The sequence below is a fragment of the Bombina bombina genome, chromosome 6, assembly GCF_027579735.1.
Source record: "Bombina bombina isolate aBomBom1 chromosome 6, aBomBom1.pri, whole genome shotgun sequence".
Lineage (NCBI taxonomy): Eukaryota > Metazoa > Chordata > Amphibia > Anura > Bombinatoridae > Bombina > Bombina bombina.
In genome coordinates, this window is record NC_069504.1 from 324,136,288 (window position 1) to 324,158,061 (window position 21,774).

At 38.0% G+C, this 21,774-nt stretch overlaps 1 protein-coding gene across 1 annotated transcript in view; it reads right to left on the reverse strand.

Annotated features, from left to right (window-relative positions):
- The window catches only part of LOC128664413 (dynein axonemal heavy chain 3-like), a 2,586,207-nt gene that overhangs the window by 438,883 nt on the left and 2,125,550 nt on the right, over positions 1-21,774 (reverse strand). The window contains exons 60-63 of the mRNA XM_053719244.1: positions 14,784-14,968; positions 8,299-8,470; positions 5,068-5,201; positions 4,805-4,976 (exon numbers count right to left, since the gene is read on the reverse strand). Of these exons, the coding sequence (XP_053575219.1) occupies positions 4,805-4,976; positions 5,068-5,201; positions 8,299-8,470; positions 14,784-14,968 (663 nt within the window). The remainder of the gene's footprint in view (positions 1-4,804; positions 4,977-5,067; positions 5,202-8,298; positions 8,471-14,783; positions 14,969-21,774) is intronic.

The following is a 21,774-nucleotide window of genomic DNA, read 5'->3' on the forward strand; positions in this document are numbered from 1 at the left end:
ATTATGGGGCCTATGTATCAAAGGTCTTGCGGACCTGATCCGACAGTGTGGATCAGGTCTGCAAGACCTCGCTGAATGGGGAGAGCAATACGCTCTCTGTATTCAACATTGCTCCAGCAGCTCACAAGAGCTGCTGGTGCAATGCCACCCTCTGCCGACTCGCAGCCAATGGGCCGCCAGCAGCGAGGTGTCAATCAACCCAATCGTACTCGATCGGGTTGAATTGCGGTGATTCCTGTCCGCCTGGTCAGAGCAGGCGGATAGGGCTGTGGAGCAGCGGTCTTTAGAGTTTTCAGACTCGCCAGAAACACGGGCCCACAAGCTCCATACAGAGCTTTATAAATGGGCCTCTATGACTGTGACATGCCTTATTGTCTGCAGACTCAAGCCCAGAATTTCAAAATAAGGAAAATGGTAGTTGGAGTTTGGCTATTGACAAAAAAATAGCAGCAAACTAACAGCCAGATTACAAGTGGAGTGCTATATAGGGCTTTCATTAAAGTGATATTAGTGCTCCACTGTGTAATACCAGCGCACGCTAATGTGCGCTGGTATTACAAGTTTTCAGAAATGTGAATGCAACCTCACATTTGCATTGCTGAGAAGCATTGCGCTCATGAGAGCGTCAGAGACGGCATCAAAACATCGCACAGCAAAGATGGTAAGTAGCGCAGAGATGGCAGCAAACTTAAATATATATGTATATGCTTATATATATATATATATATATATATATAAACTAGTACTAAAGCCCCTTGCACTCTCCCCCCTCTCTTTTGCTCTCTCTTCCCCCCTCTCTTTTGCTTTCTATCCCCCCTCTCCTTTGCTTTCTCTCTCCCCTCTTTTGCTCTCTCTCTCCCCTCTTTTGCTCTCTCTCTCCCCTCTTTGGCTCTCTCCCTCCTTTCTTTTGCTCTCTCTCCCCCCTCTTTTGTTCTCTCCCGCCTCTTTGGCTCTCTCCCCCCCTCTTTGGCTCTCCTCCCCCCTCTTTGGCTCTCTCCCCCCCCCTCCTTGGCTCTCTCCCCTCTTTTGCTCTCTCTCCTCTTTGGCTCTCTCTCTCCCCTTTGGCTCTCTCCCCCCCTTTGGCTCTCCCCCCCCTTTGGCTCTCTCCCCCCCCTTTGGCTCCCACCCCCTTTGGCTCTCTCCCCCGCCTTTGGCTCTCCCCCCCTTTGGCTCTCCCCCCCCCCCTTTGGCTCTCTCCCCCCCTCTTTGGCTCTCCCCCCCCCTCTTTGGCTCTGCCCCCCCCCCTCTTTGGCTCTGCCCCCCCCCCCTCTTTGGCTCTCTCTCCCCCCTCTTTGTCTCTCTCCCCTCTTTTGCTCTCCTCTTTGGCTCTCTTTCCTCTTTGGTTCTCTCTCTCCCCCCTCTTTGGCTCTCCCCCCCCTTTATCTCTCTCCCCCCCCTTTGGCTCTCTCCCCCCCTCTTTGGCTCTCTCCCCCCGCTCTTTGGCTCTCCCCCCCTCTTTGGCTCTCCCCCCCTCTTTGGCTCTCTCTCCCCCCTCTTTGGCTCTCTCTCCCCCCTCTTTGGCTCTCTCTCCTTTTTGGCTCTTTTTCCTCTTTGGCTCTCTCTCTCCCCCCTCTTTGGCTCTCCCCCCCTCCCCCCCTTCACTTTGGCTCTCCCCCCCTCCCCCCCTCTTTGGCTCTCCCCCCCCCTCTTTGGCTCTCCCCCCCCCTCTTTGGCTCTGCCCCCCCCTCTTTGGCTCTGCCCCCCCCCTCTTTGGCTCTGCCCCCCCCTCTTTGGCTCTCTCTCCCCCCTCTTTGTCTCTCCCCCCCTTCTCTTTGGCTCTCCCCCCCTTCTCTTTGGCTCCCCCCCTTCTCTTTGGCTCTCCCCCCCTTCTCTTTGGCTCTCCCCCCCCCTTCTCTTTGGCTCTCCCCCCCCTTCTCTTTGGCTCTCCCCCCCTTCTCTTTGGCTCTCCCCCCCCCTTCTCTTTGGCTCTCCCCCCCTTCTCTTTGGCTCCCCCCCTTCTCTTTGGCTCTCCCCCCCTTCTCTTTCGCTCTCCCCCCCTTCTCTTTGGCTCTCCCCCCCCTTCTCTTTGGCTCTCCCCCCTTCTCTTTGGCCCCCCCCCTTCTCTTTGGCTCCCCCCCTTCTCTTCGGCTCTCCCCCCCCCTTCTCTTTGGCTCTCCCCCCCTTCTCTTTGGCTCTCCCCCCCTTCTCTTTGGCTCTCCCCCCCCTTCTCTTTGGCTCTTTCCTCCCCTCTTTGGCCCTTCTCCCCCCCTCTCCTGCTCCCTCTCTGGCTCTGTCTTCACATCGCGGGACCCCACCCGGCCACGCCCCATCACGGCGACACCCGCCCTGGCCACGCCCCTCGCGACGCCCGGCCACGCCCCCATCACAACGCTCCCGTCTGCCACAAACAGCTGTGAGGTCTGGGGAGCGCGTGGCCTCTTCTCACGCAGCAGACCTCACAGCTGTTGAGTAGCTTACCTCGCGCTCCCCAGACCTCACGCTCCCTATCTCAAGGCCAAGTGTGTTTGTCTCTACTGCACATGACAGCTTCGGACAAACACACTTGGCCTTTTATAATATAGGATATATATATATATATATACTGTATATTTGTGTGTTAATATGTGTATATACACATATTAACACATAAATATACATGTATATAAGCATATACATATATATTTACTGGGAACACACAGTTCCCTTTGACCACAATGTAAAGGCACTTTCAGTTACCCCACTCCCACCAACTTTAGCTCCAAACTACTGCCCAGTGCAGTAATTTTATTGAAAAATAATGATGCTGCTATCTTTATTTTTTAATAAAATACACTAGGCTGTATTTTGGAGGCATTTGGGGCAAATTTATAAAATTAACCAGAGATCTAATTTTTGGTTAATTTTCTAAACGCTAATTGCTACCACAAGCTCGTGGTAGCGATAACCAGCCACTTGTAATGGGTGGTTAATTATCACGCGCCCACAAACAGGCAAATTTGCCCATTTGCGGGCGTGGGATAATTTAGCGCTCCACTTGTAATCTAGCCCTAAATGTTATTTGTTTCAAAACTGTTTAGTTTTGTCTGATGTGTTATTCCATAGCAACACAACACAAAAAACTTGTAATTATTGTCAGCTGGAAATATATGACGAATAGAATAAAGATAGCAACATGTCCTTATGCTTATCATCTAGAAAAAGATACTACAAAAAAAGTCATGTTAAAATGCCAGCATACTGAGGGATCTATGTCAATCCATTAAAAGAGCTATGGGAAGCATCTAGAATAGGTTTTCCTTGCATATAAACTGTACTATGTATTCAGACAGTTATTGTAGTAAGAAAATAACTTTTCAAGCAGGTTTTGACATGTTTGAATTCATTTTTCAAAAGCCTTAACTGTTTGCTTTTTGTTTTGTTTGTTTTCTTATATTTGCGTGTGCCAGGGGCGTATTTAGGTTTTGTGCTGCCCTAGGCCCCTTAAAAATCTGCCTCCCTAGGCACCGGCCTCGTTGGCCTATGCCTTAATACGCCCCTGGCGTGTGCTTGATTTAAACTTTAACAAATATACTAATTTCTTGGTTTAATAAAACAGTTAAATACTGCACAAATCAAATATTGTAGTGGTTAAAACTTGTAAACAGCTTAAATACAAACATCAATGTGCTTATATATGATTACAATGAAATCATTGAAATTTATTAGGAAATGGTTAATTGCAAACAGCATAAATAGACATTTTAGGTAAAGTCATAAATCCTGCATTCAGCATTATTAGGCAGTCATTATCACTTTTTAAACAATTGGCTATCATGTTTTACTTTAGCTTTGGCTATGTATATATTACTTCTTTGAAGGCAATAAATAAATAAATAAATAAATAGACAAACAACAACATTTACAGCACATTCCTCTAAGCGGTATTTATTGTACAAAATATCCAATGAAAGAAACATCCACTTTGAGACTATCTCACAATCATCTAAAAACCAATAATAATTTCAGTAATGAGAGCTGTCTGTGCAAATCTTTCTTATTTTCTTACCAAATGTAGAAGACAGAAAGCACCTTACTTATACCCTTTTTTAGCCACTTAAACAGTGTCCTTCACTTTGTAAATAAATATTCTGTTCCTATATTCGAGGCAGTACCGCAGCTGATAACGTCAGACCTCTGAACGGATACAAATAAGTCCAGACCCTACTTCTTATGTGTGTGGCTAATATGAATTCACATTTATATAATTCTAGTTCTTAATTGGCTAAAATATTTTAACATCTATAGAATAAAAAGGTGATTATTTTTTATATTTTGCTTAATTTATCAATAGTTTTAAATCAGTAATATTAAAAACAGAGAGTAAATTGATTTTCTCCAGACTATTTTCTAAATGTTTACAGTGCAAACTTAAACAGCCTACTTGCTGATTTAAAAAACAAACAAACAATCAAGCACTGTGTCATTGTACATGCACTTTGCAATAAGCATTCATATTTAAATACAGCATTATAAACATTAATTTCTTATTATAAATTCAGTTTATACATTCTGTAAACCCTATAGACAAACAGATTAATAGACATCAAGTCAATTTCTCAAAATATTTCCAAAATTATGGGAACAGGCAAAAAGCCATGAGATGAGTGCTGAACAGGTGCCTTGGGGTCATAAATCATAATAAAGAGCTAGAATGATGACAGAGACTAACAAGGCAATTATAACTTAAACAGTGTACCGTATAAAGAATTAACCACATTTTCTTTATGCAGTTGAGCTTTCAGAATTTTGAACACCAACAGCGCCTGAACATTATTATGACTATATCGTTATTTAAAAAATGGAAAAATTCATTATATGTCAGTACCTGAATGCTGTTTCCAATTGTTCTAAGGTAATCAGGATCAGAAGCTTTGCAGACTTTAAGTTTATTTATTTTTTCCATACTTTTTATCCATTTGTTAGCTTGACCTTGAGGGTCAATCATAAGGGGCCAACGCTGTGAAAATGTCGCAATAATGGCATTTTCTATGGAGAAACTGGAAGAAAATTTCTGATTTAAATGTTTCTTTTTGCATTGTTTAAACTTTACCAGACATAATATTTTGGGGAAAAGCGTAGTTGACGTACTTGTCTTTTGGGAGCCCATGTAGCTGCCATTCCATTATCTTAACAGGATCTCCTAAGGTGCTTGAAAGAGCAAATCCATCAGAAACAGGAATATGTCTATCTTTGCACATATAGAACCATTCTTTTAATATCTCCTACAAACAGAAAAAGAGAACGTTATAGTATGAACACTAATATACTGTTAAATACCAATAGGTATTAAGTAACTCACAGCAAAGGTGCAAAGAAATTAATGAATTGTATTTTTACTGAATGGGACCAAAATAGCTTAGCCTCAGCTTTAGTTTCTGGTTGGCTAACCAGAGGAGATGGCTTACAAGCTAGAAAGTTGAAGTCCCTTGGTACATGATTAAATAACCCATTTATACTAGTATGCTTTTAAATATTATTCACTTTCAGGTATAACTATCTTTAGTATTCAACTTGTAACTCATGTGTGGTTCGTGCCCTTTACATATAAGATAGGGGACACAAAGCTGATGAAATAAAATAGTACAACATCTTTTATACCAATGCTGAAATACTACACGCATCTTTTTTCTACCTGAAGAACATAGTCTGTATAAAGTGCCCCACAAAGGTTCAGGCTATTGTACCATCATGATTGAACAATTGTATTTACCTCTGTATAGAACTAACAAATACAGAGTTACTCCACTTACAGATGATGCAGAATGCTGCTCTATAGTTATAAGAACTCCTGCCACATCTGACTTTGTGAACTACTTGGCTCCCCAATAGCTACTAGTCGATTACTACTTTTGCTTAATACATTTATACATAGAAATATCAATCAATTCCCCACAGCTGCAGTTTAATAGCTAAACAAAAACCCTGTACCCCCAGTTTTACCTATAGGAACCAGTGGATGCTAAATTTTAAAAGAAAAGGGGCCTCTTGCAAATGTAAAAACCACTTCACCTCCTGAAAGGCAGGCAATTATCATGGATGAAGGGGTAAAATTGTCCTATAATTTGAAGGTTATCACCATGGTATCTTTTGTTAAAACTCAGCTAATTTCCATGACAGCATTGGAACATTTTCACTAACAGTCTGATTATCTAAAACTTCCAGCTCAGATGAAATCCCCTAAAATGATTCTCCAGAACTTCAAGATTCCTCACAAGATTCTAGAAAGGCAAAATTTACTGGATAGGGTGTTCACTCCATTTCCATATGTGAAGTGAAGTACAGTACAATATAGCAGCGCATAACATGATAGTTTTGTTGCATTTACACTTGGACTTTTTATTTTGTGGTTTAATGCATTTAGATTTTGAATACATCAAAATATTTAGGATAGTTATTTTTCAAATTCTGAATATTCTTTGAAAGGTTCTGTGTAAATTAAGATTATGTTCTTTATATTCCTGTATCTTTTACAAACTGCATTGCAATTTGTATTTTTTCTGTGTGATATAAATTTACAATACACATATCTGACTGACAGAAAAGTAATGTATACTAAACTAGAAGTAAATGCAAGTTAAAATGTAGTGAAAACATTTCAGTTTAATTTGTTATTGTTTAAAAATGGGGATTTAAAAGGATATGAAGTCCACATTTTTTCTATCATGATTTATAAAGAGCATGTGATTTTACACAACTTTCCAATTTACTTCTATTATCTAATTTGCTTTGTTTGCTTGCTACCCTTTGTTTAAAACAATACCTAGGTAGGCTCAGGAGCAGCAACATACTACCAGGGGCTAGCTGATGATTGGTGGCTGCACATAAATGCCCATTGTCATTGACTTACTTGATGTGTTCATCTATCTTCCAGTAGTACTTTGCTGTTCCTTCAACAAAGGATACCACAAGAACAAAGCAATATTGATAACAGAAGTAAATTGTAAAATTGTTTAAAATGGTATGCGCTGTCTGAATCATGAAAAATAATTTGTTTTTTCCTGTCCTTTTAAAGTGATAGTAAACAAAAACTGTTTGCAATATCAATAATACAAGGTTTAAATCATATTATTAAGAGATGTTTTATTTATCTATAATTCTATAAGGAAGTATTTTAATTGTTTAAACTATTACTGGCCCCACTGCAGTGGCCACGACCAATGTAAAGCTGTGCTGCACATCCCATTAAGGGTAATTAAGGCAAGCTCCCAATCGCAATTCAAATTGTGGGACCTAAACTTGTGAGTTAGCGATGTTCTAATCGGAGGTTGCAGAAGAACTTTGCATACGCAGTTAGTCTTTTTGTTTGCTAAGAAATGCATGCAAGGTATAGAGCAGGTAGGCCTGCTCTATATGTCACTGCACAAGAGAAACATTAAGCAAGGAGCAGAGAGAAAAGAAAGTTCTGGTAGGATAAAAAATATAAAATAATCTATTGCGCTTATTTTTCAGAAGAAATGTTAGCATTTTCAACCTCATTAGCATATGGTTTGTATAGTATTATTTGAATTTTTTTTTATTTACCATTACTTAAATCAGTGCCCTGTTAACCTTACTCTCCCCTGTTAGATTCTCTATCCCAGATTACTTTCTGTTGGAGGCAGCTGTAAATGTTATACGTACAGTGCTCAAGGCACCGTCCTAAGCCTATTTCAGTGTGCTTTCAGGGAAAGGAGTTACGTTTAAACAATGGACACCAAGAAAAATACGTAAATTCAATTTTGTTTTTAAATTGCACATTCTATGGGAAAAATGAAAATGTAATTCTTACTTCATACAATTCAATGATGGATATGAAAATGGTTAAAAAAAACTAAGTAAAAGACAAAAACTAGCTTGGCAAGTATGTAGAACACTAGAGTATTTATTCTCATTAGCTGATACCAGTTCCAAGATAGGTATTGACAAAAAGGGACAAGTATACTTGAGTATGACTCAAAAAAGTAGGAATTTCTGTTAAAAAAACATGTAATAGATTTTAAAAATGCCGTCTTTACCTGAAGCAAAGCATGCGTATATGATGCTTTAAAGAATGGTATTTATAATGCTTTAGGATAATCAATTTACAAATTGGCATTATTGAGCAAGAATATCTGAAAGTACCAGTGATTTATACCTTTATGTACACTATGGAACACAGAATGTTGCAGAAACTAAAATATCAGATATCGCATTGCAATTCCGCAACTTTTAGTTTTAGGTTTTTTAAACTGGATCATTAATCTGTTTAATCGGTATAAGAAATGTAATATTTGTTAACTTTTGCCCTTAAATGCAGGAATAAACATGTAAAAAAAAAAAAGAAACAATATCACTACTTACGTGTCTAAATTCTGGGGTGAATGAACCCAAATAAGCCATAATAGCAGCACTTAGAAGCAAATCACCAACAATGTTTTGGTAAGTATCTTCGAGTTGCAGTGCAGTGTTTGTCCAACGCTCTTTTTCACCTCCAAGTCCATTAATTAGTTTTTCTGCTCGAACTAGTTTCAACCTTAAATAATTATCATAAATATGTTATGAACCTTATTCTTACTGCATTATGAACAGTTCTAACTCAGCATGGATATTTTCTTCTTAATCGCATTTCAGCACAAAGGTTGCTATCCAGCTGGTATTTTTGTATGAAAGCCAGTTGACAAGAAGGATAATTTACTGAAAATGATTAGGTTAGTATGTTTAGAATTTGCCCGTACATATAACTTAATTTCTGAATCTAGACTGTTGGTCAGGTCTAGTGAACATTTTGTGTGGAAATATTATTGTTTAATGGATCTGAATTTATTCTGTTTCATAAAACCATTTTATATATATATATATATATATATATATATATATATAAAGATCCAATGATTGCACTCTCTGGGTTTAGGACACAGCAAACATTAATGGGTGACATTTCGGGGCATTCACCCCTTCCTCAGACGAGGAAGGGGGTGAATGCCCCAAAACATCACGCATTAAAGTTTGCTGTGTCCTAAACCTAAAGAGTGCAATCATTGGATCTTGTTATGCATTATTTTTGCACCCTGGTACTACTACTTTTGGCGAGTAGGAGTGCGCTATTACGTTATATATATATATATATATATATATATATATATATATATATAAATTAAAAAAAAAATATATATATATATATATATATACACACACACACACAAACACACACAAATTGTAAATTTGATTCATGGATTTACAGGTGATATTTTTGCATTACTATGGTGTTATGTTATGTTTCAATTTATTATTGGAAGGCATATCTAAAAATCTTACACTTGGTGCATATTTTTACTAGTACTTGTTATTATCAGGCCTTTTTAAGTTATAGTTCTTGTGGGTAGGAAAACAACCATAAAATAATATTGTGAAATACAGTATTTTATTGTATGTCATTGTCATTCTCTTTTTTAAGGAACTGAATATAAAGAGGTAAACATGATCTGTAGATGGTGGTGCTTTATAGAAAGCATGTTAATTCATTGTCCATGATTATGACTGCTATATGGTTCCTTGGGTTTTAATTTGCAAGAAATTGCAAGCATTTTCTGCATTCTTGACCCATTCAAATGGACAGGTTGGACCCACATGTTACTTTTGCCCCTCTCTTGAATAGAGCTTACATCATTTACCTCCAGTGTCTCACACAGAAAACAAATCTACAAAATAGTGAATAGCCAAAACATTAAGCTACTACAGTCACCCCAAAAGGTACCCTAATGGCATTTGACATGTTTTGGGTTTAGCCCATAATCATAGACAATGTCCTCTTGGGCATCACCTGTTTTTAAATCCATAAAACCATTCCTGATTGGTCAAACATAACAATTAGCTTATAAAATAACACAGTGACATCACTATTTCCACTCCTACTGTTTCACATGACAGCCATCAGACAATCACAAATGCATATATGCATATTCTTTGAATTCTTGCACATGCTCAGTAGGAGCTGGCGACTCAAAAACGGTAAATCTAAAAAAACTGCACACATGTTGTTAATGATAGTAAATTGGAAAGTTGTTTAAAATGGCATACTCTATCTTAATCATAAAAGCTTAATTTGGATTTGAATGTCCTTCTAAGTGGCAGGCAATTGAACATGTTCCTATTCAGTGAGTTTGAGACAAAACAAAAATATTAAGTCATAGAGAAGTATTTTGAATATTGAAAACTAGAATACCACAGGGTTTCAATGCAGCATACAATGTAATAAACCATTGGGAGTAAGTTTGATATAATTCTGTAATGTTGTAATTCTGAGATATTTGGATCTATCTATCTTTATATATATATATATATATATATATATATATATATATATATATATATATATATATATATATATATATACACTCACTGGCCACTTTATTAGGTACACCTTGCTAGTACCGGGTTGGACTCCCTTTTGCCATCAGAACTGTCTTATTTATTTGTGGCTTAGATTCAACAAGGTGTTGGAAACATTCCTCAGACATTTTGGTCCATATAGATATGATAGCATCATGCAGTTGCTGCAGATTTGTTGGCTGCACATCTATGATGTGAATCTCCCGTTCCACCACATCCCAAAGGTGCTCTATTGGATTGAGATCTGGTGACTGTGGAGGCCATTGGAGTACAGTGAACTCATTGTCATGTTCAAGAAACCAGTTTGAGATGATTTGAGATTTGTGACATGGTGCATTATCCTGCTGGAAGTAACCATCAGGGGATGGGTACACTGTAGTCATAAAGGGATGGACATGGTCAGCAACAACACTCAGGTGGGATGTGGCATTTAAATGATGCTCAATAGATACTAAGGGGCCCAAAGTGTGCCAAGAAAATATCCCCCACACCATTACACCACCAGCCTGAACCGTTGATACAAGGCAGGATGGATCCATGCTTTCATGTTGTTTACGCTAAATTCTGACCCTACCATCTGAAATATACAAAAGAGAGAAAGTATGGGGGCTTACAGCACTATTTCCTACTAATTAAACATAGCATTTATGTATAAACTAAAATCATTAACAGAAGATAATATCACATCTAATCACCCTGCTCACATACCACCCTTCCACTGGGTAAGGTTATATAGTAATGAAAAAAGCAGAATGAATAAGAAAATAAATAGAAAAATTTAAAAAAGAAAGCATCACACTAATCCCAAAGAGTCCTGGCCGATATACTGGAACCTTGGCCTCAGGTGGGATAGTGGAGAGGCAGGTTAGAAAAGATAGTTCAGCAAACAAGTTTCCGCCATACACTGCCTTTTTCAATGCTAAAATGTTAGCATTTTTTAGCATTGAAAAACGCAGTGTAGGGAATAGTGCTGTAAGCCCCCATATATTCTTTATTTTGTATAATTTAATTGTTATTTTGGAGGATTAGCACCTTATCTCATAGAAATATTTTCATTTGATGTTTTCCCCACTCTTTTGGATTGTAGTGCCGCATAGCTCTTAACTGTTAATGATATATTCCTTCCATCTGAATGTTGCAGCTGAAATCAAGACTCATTAGACCAGGCAACGTTTTCCAATCTTCTATTGTCCAATTTTGGTGAGCCTCTGTTTATTGTAGCCTCAGTTTCCTGTTCTTAGCTGACAGGAGTGGCACTTGGGGTGGTCTTCTGCTGCTTTAGCCCATCTGCTTCAAGGTTCGACGTGTTCTGCATTTAGAGATAATATTCTGCATACCTTGGTTGCAACGAGTGGTTATTTGAGTTACTGTTGCCTTCCTATCATCTCAAATCAGTCTACCCATTCTCCTCTGACCTCTGACACTAACAAGGCATTTTAGTCCACACAACTGCCGCTGACTGGATATTATTAATTTTTTTTGGACCATTTTCTGTAAACCCTAGAGATGGTTGTGTGTCTGTCTGGCACCAACAACCATGCCATGTTCAAAGTCACTTAAATCCCCTTTCCTACCCATTCTGAGGCTCAGTTTGAACTTCAGCAAGTGGTCTTCACCACGTCTTGATGCCTAAATGCATTGAGTTGCTGCCATGTGATTGCCTGATTAGGAATTTGTGTTACCAAACAATTGAACAATTGCACAGGTGTGCCTAATAAAGTGACTGGTGAGTGTATATATATATATATATATATATATATATATATATATATATATGTGTGTGTGTGTGTGTGTGATAAAAGACTGTGAGGGCCGAATTGTGGCATTACACCCTCACAATCTTTATTGAATAATGGAACAAAAATTTAAATTAGATTATACTAAAAAAAACAATCAATTTATCACAATAACTATATAAATATGATTAAAAAAGAGGACCTTTAGATGTCAGGCGATTTGTTGTTTATGTAGGAGGGTTCATTAGAAGATTGGGGCTTGTTTCGGGTTTGTGCAGGTGATCATCTAAAGGTTCCTTGAGTTTTAAGAGTGATTTTAGTTAGAAGGCTGCATAGGAGGACCTGGCTTGCAAGTGTGATCAGGGCCTGTATGGTTAGTGTATTGAGGTGGGGAGGTGAAACCGGAAAGAAATGTAGTTGTGGGAATTCATAATTAGGGTTAAGATCATTAGCAATCAAACCTATATATGCTTGCTGTGGTTGAACATGCACAAGGAGCTACTATTGTTTAGTGACATGCATAATGAATGCTGCTACTACATGATATAAATTAAACTGAGATATAGCTTCCAAACTAAAGCTGCTATGTAAAGCATGCTCTTGCTTGTTTATTTTACAGAAGCTTATATGTGATGTATCTCAAAGCTCTTTGCATAAACTTTATCCATTTAAAGAAATGAATGAAATACAAAGCTTTATAGATTCAGATTAACATTTTTACCAAAAAATTCAATATTTCAGCTTATAATAAGAGTAATAAAAAAACACCATGACTGGCATTACATTAATAAATATCAATGTTCAATACTAAGGGATTAAGAAAAACTTTACAAAAAATGCTTAAATAGCATCTAGGTTGCTGAAACGGTGATAATATATTAGTTATATCTAATGGTTAAAAATATTGTTTTCAAGTGTAACAAATAATATTCATATATTCATATAGCAATTGTTAAGGTTACCAACAACCTACTTACAGCAAAATCAAAAGGCCACTTCTCTCTACTTATCCTCCTTGATCTGTCTGCAGCCTTTGATACTGTCGACCACCCTCTTTTGCTCTATACCCTCCAATCCTTCGGCATCTGTGACACAGCTCTCTCTTGGTTCTCTTCCTATCTGTCTAACCGTACCTTTAGTGTAGCCTTCTCTGGGGTATCCTCTACCCTGTTACCTCTTTCTTTTGGGGTACCTCAAGGCTCTGTCCTCATCCCCTTCTCTTATCAATCTACACGTCCTCACTAGGTTTCTTAATAAAGTCCCACGGGTTTCATTATCATTTGTATTCCGATGATATACAAATCTACCTCTCTGCACCAGAATTATCTCCTTCCTTGCTAATCCGTGTCACTAACTGTATCTCTCATTTCTCATCTTGGATGTCCTCTCACTACCTCAAGCTAAATGTCTCCAAAACTGAGCTCCTTATTTTCCCCCCTTCTTCAAAAATCTCCACCCCCATGTCTCTATAACTGTTGAAAACTCCATCATTACCCCAACCTCACATGCCAGATGTCTTGGGGTCACACTTGACTCAGATCTTTCTTTCACTCCTCACATTCAGTCCTTGGCTAAAGCCTGCCGCTTCCAACTTAAAAACATCGCTAAAATTAGACAATTCCTTACACAAGACACAACAAAGATTTTAATCCACTCTCTCATCCTTTCCCGCCTCGACTAATTCAACTCTATCCTCTCTGTTCTCCTTAGCTGTCACCTAGCTCCTTTACAATCCATAATGAATGCCTCTGCCAGGCTCATCTTCCTTGCACGTCACTCTTCATCTGCTGCACCTCTCTGCCAATCCCTTCACTGGCTTCCTCTAGCCTACAGGATTAAATACAAAATTCTCACTCTGACACACAAAGCCCTCAATTGCATTGCTCCCCCTGCATCTCAGACCTTGTCTACAGATACTCTCCCTCCCGTCCCCTTCGCTCCGCTCATGATCTCCGACTCTCCTCCTCTCTTGTTACCTCCTCACATTCCATCTACAAGATTTCTCAAGACTGGCTCCCATCCTATGGAACTCTCTGCCTCACTCCACAGGAATCTTCCCTAGTTTTAAAAGCTTCAAGTTCTCCCTGAAGACTCTACTATTCATGGATGCTTACAACCTACACTAACCTTCCTATCTCCACTGCTATCCCCTTAAACCCTATAGCATGTAAGCCTATAAGCCCAGCTGTTTGTAGTCCACCTTCATAAGAGCCGACTACAACAGTGCAACTCTCGGCAGGACCCTTCAACCATTTGATCCCTGTAATCATTTTTATATACCACCTATGTTCATAACGCTGTGGAACCTGTTGGGCTCTACAAATATCTGATAATAATAATAATAATAATAATAATAATAATAATAATAATAATAATAATTATTATTATTATTATTAGTAATTGTAGTAGTTCTTGTAGTAGTAATAATAGTAAATTATTGAAATTATTGCAATTTTAATTGACTTATTTATAAATCACTCATTTAAACAGAAAAAAGAAGAGATGGCTAAAATACAAATCTGCTTTTAAATATATATCTAGAGAGTGGTCTTGCACTGGAATTGACTAGCTTTTAGATCTTGTGGATGTTCAAAGGGTTTGAGAATCTTACCATAGTTATTGTTTTTCAGATCCTTTATGATTAATGATTACAATTGCATACCACTTTTTAATGATTCCTTCAAATTCTGAATTGAAGACTACAAACTATTTATAGCTTACTTTGTTATTTCAATATTTTCTTCCAGGGTTTGCTTCTCAGTCAGTTTTTGAGACAATTGGTCCTGAAGAACTTCCAATCTGTCACTCACTTCTTTCAGCTCAGCTCTTTTTACTTCCAGTCTCCCCATTTGAATTTTTAGGTCGGTCTCGGCTTCTTGGAGTTTTTGCCGTTTTGGCGCTACAATCTGCAAAAAACATAAAACTAATTAAAATATGGAATTATGAAACATGGGTCATGAAATCTATGGTTGTGCAAAAAAATAATATTTCAAACCTTTTTGAAAACTTTTTATAGTTTTGTAAAAATATAAATCCCAAATATTCCATAGATTTCTCTGGGAACGTAAAAAAAATATTCTCAAGCATTAAAAATACAATTTTTTGAACATTTAAATAAGACAGGAAACTGGAAGATATATCTTAACAGAGGCTAATGAAAAATCACATAGCAGTACATGTGGCAATGTAATATTAAAACCTCAGTCAAATATGATAAACTGAGGTTTTCAATAGTTCACTGACCCAAGTTTAAATATTTAATTCTCTACTGTAAATAGACGACCCTTTGGTTCCCCTGTAGGCATATTATATACATAAAACAAGACCTGGCCGATGGGAAATATGTTGATATGGAGGAAAAGCTGATCATTTTTGACAGGATGATAACACAAATGTCTTGTAACAGAAATGGATGTGTGGTGCAAAGGTCTAATAGCCTTATGCATTTAAGGGAAAAACACAGATATGTCACATACAGTAATATATTTCTATAGATTGTGAAGGGATTTCTCATAACACGTATCTGTCTTTTCAAATACCTAAGGGTATATTTTCAAGTAGTTCACTGCATACATATTTCTTGAAAATTGACTCCTGAACAGTTTATTAATAGCGTAACTCTCTGCCTCATAAACTCACAAACCTATATAGTCTGCTATCATGCCAATTAACATGTCAAAGATCAGGAATTATATATGTAAATATATATATATATATATATATATATATATATATCTCAATATCATAAAAAACTGTTAAAGTCAAAGCTTTTAAACTGATATTGAAACTAAACTAAAAGGAAATGCATGCTGAACCAAACAACTCCACAGAGACTAATAAATGGCTGATAAAGACAACTCCTTCAACTATATTTGTGGACAGTGACATTTATGAAAAGAAAAAAAGTGGTTTTTTATCAGAATTTGAACATCTGTTTGTTAGTATGCTTTTTTTTTTTAATATGGTCTTCAATGTCCCATCATATCTTTAAAAAAGAAGTAGTTTACATAAAAAAATAACTTATGCTTGTTTATAATAAAAGATCAGTTTGTATTAAATAGGCCTAAGAGAGGCCCATCTTGCTAGAGTTGTCAGGTGTCCAGTATTCAAAATGACAATCCAGTATTTTAGAAGGATGTCCAGTAAAATCTTCACAAAAAGACTGCACACTTAAATATCCAGTTTTTAAAGTCCCTGCATGCTATTTGAATATAAAGGCCCCATACCACATGCATTACAAATGTGGAGCAGCTAGAAGTAAGGGGCATTCAATGTGGTCAAATAATTACTGTTGGCATGTGTTACTGGCAACCGAATAGGTAAAGAAACTGATGTATGTTACCATCAGCCAAGGGGTAAAATTACTTCTCAATTGTAAAAACAATATACATGGTGGAACATGAATGCCACAGAGGTTTTTTTTGTTTGTTTTTTGGTGGGGTCATTGTGTCCAGTCAACTAGAATTTGTCTAGTATTTTTATGTAGTGCAGCTGGCAAATCTACTAAGGCCTAAATCTTGTGAAAACTGCAATAATGCACACCGATAAAAAAAATCTAGGGGTATCAGATTTCTGATTACAGCTCAAGTTCATAACCTAGGTGAAACTCCCACAACTATTTTTAGTGACAATTCATGGCATGTGAATCACTAAATAACTTACTTGCAGCTATGGAGTTTCTGACCTAAACTGCTATAAAAGAAGCCCTTCAACAATAACACCCTCGTCACACAAAAAAAGTTAAATTGTCACAGTTCTGCTCATTTTCAAAACACAGTTAACCCTAACCAACAATGTCCTAGTCCTCAAATCACAATTAACCCTAACGGTCTCTCTCCTGGCACCCAAGGAAAAACTAACTTTAACAACAATGCTGTCCCTGTAAACACTCTAATTATTACCTCTAAGCTTGAGTGTAGCAATGACCTGAAGACATGTTGTGACTTTGTTGCTATCAATAATAGCTTACTTACGGCTAGATTTAGAGTTTTGCACCTTTTAAATAATGCTGGTATTTAGAGTTCTCTGAAGGGCTGCGTTAGGCTCCAATCAGCCAATAGAATGCGAGCTCAATCTGATTGGCTGATTGGATCAGCCAATCCGAATAAACTTGAATCAGATTGGCTGATTCAATCAGCCAATCAGATTTTTCCTACCTTAATTCCGATTGGCTGATAGAATCCTATCAGCCAATCGGAATTTGAGGGACGCCATCTTGGATGACATCATTTAAAGGAACCTTCATTAGGACGTCATTAAAAGAGGATGGATCCGCGCCGGCTGCATCAAGATGGACCCGCTCCGCTCCGGATGGAAGAAGATAGAAGATGCCGCATGGATGAAGACTTCCGAGCCTCTGGAGGACCTCTTCTGGCCGGATAGGATGAATACTTCGGAACCTCTGGAGGACCTCATCTGGACAGATCGGTGATACCCGGCTGGGTGAAAACAAGGTAGGGAGATCTTCAGGGGGGTAGTGTTAGGTTTATTTAAAGGGACAGTATACACTCATTTTCATTTAACTGCATGTAATAGAAACTACTATAAAGAATAAGATGCACAGATACTGATATAAAAATCCAGTATAAAACTGTTTAAAAACTTACTTAGAAGCTGTCAGTCTGGCTCTGTTGAAAAGGTAGCTGGAAAGCCCACTGCGAGTGGCAAATAAGACACTCCCCCCCTCCCCCTTCTTTTGCATATGAAAAGACCCTTTACACAAACAGCAGCAAGCTGGAGACGGTAGCTGACAGTATTCACATAAAACTTTGGGGCTTGGTTAAGAGTCTGAAAATCAGAGCAATGTTATTTAAAAATAAGCAAAACTATACATTTATTTTAAAATAAAACTTTATGGGCTATATAAATAGATCATTTACAAAACATTTATGCAAAGAAAAAATGAGTGTATAATGTCCCTTTAAGGGTGGTTTGGGTTAGATTAGGGGTATGTGGGTTGTAATGTTGGGGGGTGGTATTGTGTTTTTTTTTAAAGGCAAAAGAGCGGATTTCTTTGGGGCATGCCCCGCAAAAAGCACTTTTAAGGGCTGGTAAGGTAATAGAGCTGTTAACTTTTTATTTTAGAATAGGGTAGGGCATTTTTTTTATTTTGGGGGCTTTGTTATTTTTTTAGGGGGCTTAGAGTAGATGTAATTAGTTTAAAATTCTTGTAATCTTTTTTTATTTTTTGTAATTTAGTGTTTGTTTTTTTTTTTAAATTTAGTTTAGTTGATTTAATTGTAGGTAATTGTAGGTAGTTTAGTTAATTTATTTATTGATAGTGTACTGTTAGGTTTCATTGTAACTTAGGTTAGGATTTATTTTACAGGTAATTTTGTTATTATTTTAACTAGGTAGCTATTAAATAGTAAATAACTATTTAATAGCTATTGTACCTAGTTAAAATAAATACAAAGTTGCCTGTAAAATAAATATAAATCCTAAAATAGCTACAATGTAATTATTCATTATATTGTAGCTATATTAGGATTTATTTTAAAGGTAAGTATTTAGCTTTAAATAGGATTAATTTATTTAATAAGATTTAATTTATTTCGTTAGATAAAAATTATATTTACCTTAGCGGGGTGTTAGTGTTAGGGTTAGACTTAGCTTTAGGGGTTAATACATTTATTAGAGTAGCGGCGAGGTCCGGTCGGCAGATTAGGGGTTAATACTTGAAGTTAGGAGACAAAGATGTTAGGGAGGGCAGATTAGGGGTTAATACTATTTATTATAGGGTTTTTGAGGCGGGAGTGCGGCGGTTTAGGGGTTAATACATTTATTATAGTGGCGGCGAGGTCCGGTCGGCAGATTAGGGGTTAATAAGTGTAGGTAAGGTAGCGGCGACATTGGGGGTCAGATTAGGGGTTAATAAATATTATGTAGGTGTCAGCGATGTTAGGGGCAGCAGATTAGGGGTACATAGGGATAATGTAGGTGGCGGCGGTGTGCGGTCGGCAGATTAGGGGTTAAAAATTTTTATTAGAGTGGCGGCGATGTGGCGAGGCCTTGGTTTAGGGGTACATAGGTAGTTTATGGGTGTTAGTGTACTTTAGAGCACAGTAGTTCAGAGCTTTATAAAGCGGCATTAGCCCATAAAGCTCTTAACTCCTGACTTTTTTCTGCGGCTGGAGTCTTGTCGTTAGAGTTCTAACGCTCACTTCAGCCAAGACTCTAAATACCGGCGTTAGGAAGATACCATTGAAAAGATAGGATACGCAATTGGCGTAAGGGGATCTGCGGTATGGAAACGTTGCGGCTTGAAAGTGAGCGTTAGACCCTTTCCTGACTGACTCTTAATACCAGCGGGCGGTAAAAAGCAGCGTTAGGACCCCTTAACGCTGCTTTTGACGGCTAACGCAGAACTCTAAATCTAGGCGTTAGGATGTAGGCCTAAGAATTAATTAATATTCTGAAAAATGAGTAAATCTTCAGAATTTTTGAGACATTCATTCTAAGCTATCTTAGAATAATAGGTATACATTATAGAATGCAGAAATTCCAATTTTAAAAATTTACATCTCTATTTTTGAATTTACTAATCATTTATTAGGACTGGTGGACATTTCCACTAAATCTGTATATAGGCCTTGAATATATTTGCATACAGTAATCATATAACCTCTTAAGAACCTTAAACCACAATTGGCTAACCTCTCCTCATAGTTTATATCCTCCATCCCCTTTTTGTAGCCATTCTCTGAACTTTTTGTAATTATGCAAAATCCTTCTTTAAAACATGTCAAGTGAATCAACATAAAAGCCATTCAAGGTTCAGGTGGAATAAAAATAACTCTGGCTTTCATATAACAAATGGATAAACTCATATACACCTAAGTTTAGAGAAATGTCAAAATCTCTGGAACAGATATGGAATTCTAAGGAAGATTATCCTTGTGATAATTCATAAATTTATAAGTTCTCTAATAGTATATCCTCAGCCCCATCCAAATTCTATAGTCTGTTTATTTTAACTTATCTCACCCTAAATCAAACTTTCCCAATTGGCCTTTTGACTGTCTTTGATCATGTCATTAACTAATTTAGTGAAATCAGCTGAATGCTCTGTCCTATAAATTTAACACTGCTATGGAGTAGCGTTGCTGGGGTGTAGCATTTGGCAAAATAATTATACAAGAATTGGAACAAGGATTGGACAAGGGACAAGGCAAGTTCTGTTGTAATACTGTGTTTTATCTACCATTTACCTCTTTTGTAAACATGTTCAATATCTTCATATTTCTTTTGCTACCTCTTGTCTCTATAACAAACTACTTAATCCAATTACTCCTTCCCCACACCACCTGCGCTGTTCATTAGCCCATCTCTCTTAACCTCACTTTACTTTTATACTCATGAACTTTACACATTCCTAAACACTTTCTCACCCCCTGCACCACATCCCATCTCATTACTGAAAATCTGCATCTCATCTCAATTCACTCTCCCTTTTGTTCACACTAGCTGCTGTCAACATCTCCCCTAATCCTGGTCCCCCACAACTTCCTAGCCTAGCACATCAATGGGGGGTAGTTATCAAGCTGTCAACCTCAAATACGCTGGAATTCCGCAGCGTATTTGTGGCGAGGCTGATTCGCCTTAGTTATCAAAGGCTCGAGACCGGCAAAAGTAGAATTTTGTGACGTAAGCTTCGATCCGCCGGACTCAGTCCGACACAGATCGATTCTTACGTCACTCCAGATGTTCCGCACACAAGTGCGGCACATTCTCACTACTTTTGCTAGTTATCAAATGACTAGCAGGTACGCTCGGCACTTTTATGGCCCAGCGTACCTGGTTTTCAATCCGCCGCCCCTGGAGGCGGCGGATCCCATAGGAATCAATGGGAGTCTGACCATAGCGAAAGTACAAGTTCGCTGCTGACAGACATCCCATTGATTTCTATGGGAGATGTCTACACCTAACACCCTAACATGTACCCCGAGTCTAAACACCACTAATCTGTCCCCCCTACAACGCCGCAACTAAATAAAGTTATTACCCCCTAAACCGCCGCTCCCGGAGCCCACCGCAAGCAACTCTATACATATTAACCCCTAAACCGCCGCTCCCGGAGCCCACCGCAACTATAATAAATGTATTAACCCCTAAACCGCCGCTCCCTGAACCTGCCGCAACCTATATTAAATGTATTAACCCCTATCCTGCCCCCCCTACACCGTCGCCACCTATAATAAATTTATTAACCCCTAATCTGCCCCCCCCTACACCGTCGCCACCTATAATAAATGTATTAACCCCTAATCTGCCCCCCCTACACCATCGCCACCTATCTTAAATGTATTAACCCCTATACTGCCCCCCCTACACCGTCGCCACCTATAATAAATGTATTAACCCCTAATCTGCCCCCCCTACACTGTTGCCACCTATAATAAATGTATTAACCCCTAATCTGCCCCCCCTACACCGTTGCCACCTATAATAAATTTATTAAACCCTATCCTGCCCCCCACTACGCCGCCGCCACTGTAATAAAATTATTAACCCCTAAACCTAAGTCTAACCCTAACCCTAACGCCCCCCTAACTTAAATATTAATTAAATAAATCTAAATAATATTTTTATTATTAACTAAATTAATCCTATTTAAAACTAAAAATAAATAAATATAACCCTAATATAGCTACAATATAAATAATAATTATATTCTAGCTATCTTAGGATTTATTTTTATTTTACAGGCAAC